Source organism: Apis dorsata, unplaced genomic scaffold (genome assembly GCF_000469605.1).
Source record: "Apis dorsata unplaced genomic scaffold, Apis dorsata 1.3 scaffold_50, whole genome shotgun sequence".
In the NCBI taxonomy this organism is placed as follows: domain Eukaryota; kingdom Metazoa; phylum Arthropoda; class Insecta; order Hymenoptera; family Apidae; genus Apis; species Apis dorsata.
Genome location: NW_006263351.1, coordinates 2,317,678 through 2,319,145, shown reverse-complemented (window position 1 = coordinate 2,319,145; position 1,468 = coordinate 2,317,678). Strand labels below are relative to the sequence as shown.

The following is a 1,468-nucleotide window of genomic DNA, read 5'->3' as shown; positions in this document are numbered from 1 at the left end:
AAAACAATTTTAAATATATTGTTAATTATTCATATTTCATATTATTCTTAATAATTAGTATTTTCAATAATTATTGTTATTTAATATTACATATTAATATACTGTTGTGTTTTATTTTATATTATCCATTAAAATTTTTTTGATATATTTATATATTTAATTTATATATTTGCACATTTTCATGTATAATAATTTTATAATAATTTTTCAAATATAATATTATAATATATATTTTTTTCATATTTATTATACACAAAATTCGCATTCTAATAATAAGTATATGTGTAAATGTATAAGTATATATGTATAAATTTATATAATTTTATTTAATTTTATATTTATAGATTTTCCCGGTATGTGCTTTGCCTCGACAAGATGTGCCACTATTGAACCAACAAAATCTTGGGAATTGACACCATTTTGTGGCCGTTCTACTTGCGTACCTGCTGATGACAACTCTGGTCGACTTTTCGAACTTGTCGAAGATTGTGGACCACTTCCAAAAGCCAATCCGAAATGCAAACTCTCAGATAAAACTAATAAGACCGCTGCATTCCCTAATTGCTGTCCCATTTTCGAATGCGAAGAAGGAGCAAAACTTGAATATCCAGAAATTCCAACTTTACCACCTCCCACGGAAATTGTAGAGACCGAGAGAACTTCAGAAGAAGTTCCGACAAAAGCTTAAATTCTAAAAAAGCTTTAATTCTAAAAAAACAAATCATAATCTTTACAAATTAAATTAAACAACTTATGATTAAATTGAAACAGAAATTAAAAATTTATTAATTATAATCTGAAATAATAAATTTAATTAAAAATACATATATATTCGTTTAAAAAAATACATCTTTTAAAGTAAAAAAAAAAATTACTTTTAACGAAAAATGTTGTTTCATTCATTATACGTTTTACTGAAATATATAAAATTCTTATATTTATACGATGATACAAATATAAAATTGCAAACTTACATTATATAAATAACTATATGCATACTAGTAAAATCATCATTCGGTATCCGTTCTAAAATATTGAATTTCTTCAATTTCCTAGTCCCGGAAACCGAGACTTACTAGATGCTTTTGTATGTAATTCTATTTTAAACAATAATTGTCGCGTAGCAAACTAATTTTGTTTTTTTCTCTCTTTCTCAGAAAGTAGAAATTTCTACATATATAATGTAAAGACATGTGTGACTGTAATTATATGTAATTAAATTAATATCTATTTAATTAAAAAAAATATATAACGTGTATTTTTATCCTATATTCATATAATAAATATATTATATGGTAATCTTTAATCTTTGATAAATCAATAATTTTTTTTTTACATTTATTTTAGAAAAAAAAAAAAGTTTTGCTAAATTTTTTGGAAATAATTATTTCATTATTATTAAAGTTATATTAAAAAATAATGAATCATATTCAAGTTAATTTTATATATATATATATATTTCAATTAT

General features: G+C 21.7%; 1 protein-coding gene across 1 annotated transcript in view; it reads left to right on the top strand.

Moving 5' to 3' along the window:
• Nucleotides 1-744, top strand: part of LOC102671924 — an 8,442-nt gene extending 7,698 nt beyond the window's left edge. The window contains exon 2 of the mRNA XM_006608933.2: nucleotides 345-744. Within this exon, the coding sequence (XP_006608996.1) occupies nucleotides 345-688 (344 nt within the window). The 3' untranslated portion in view covers nucleotides 689-744. The remainder of the gene's footprint in view (nucleotides 1-344) is intronic.
• Nucleotides 745-1,468: the final 724 nt, after the last annotated feature.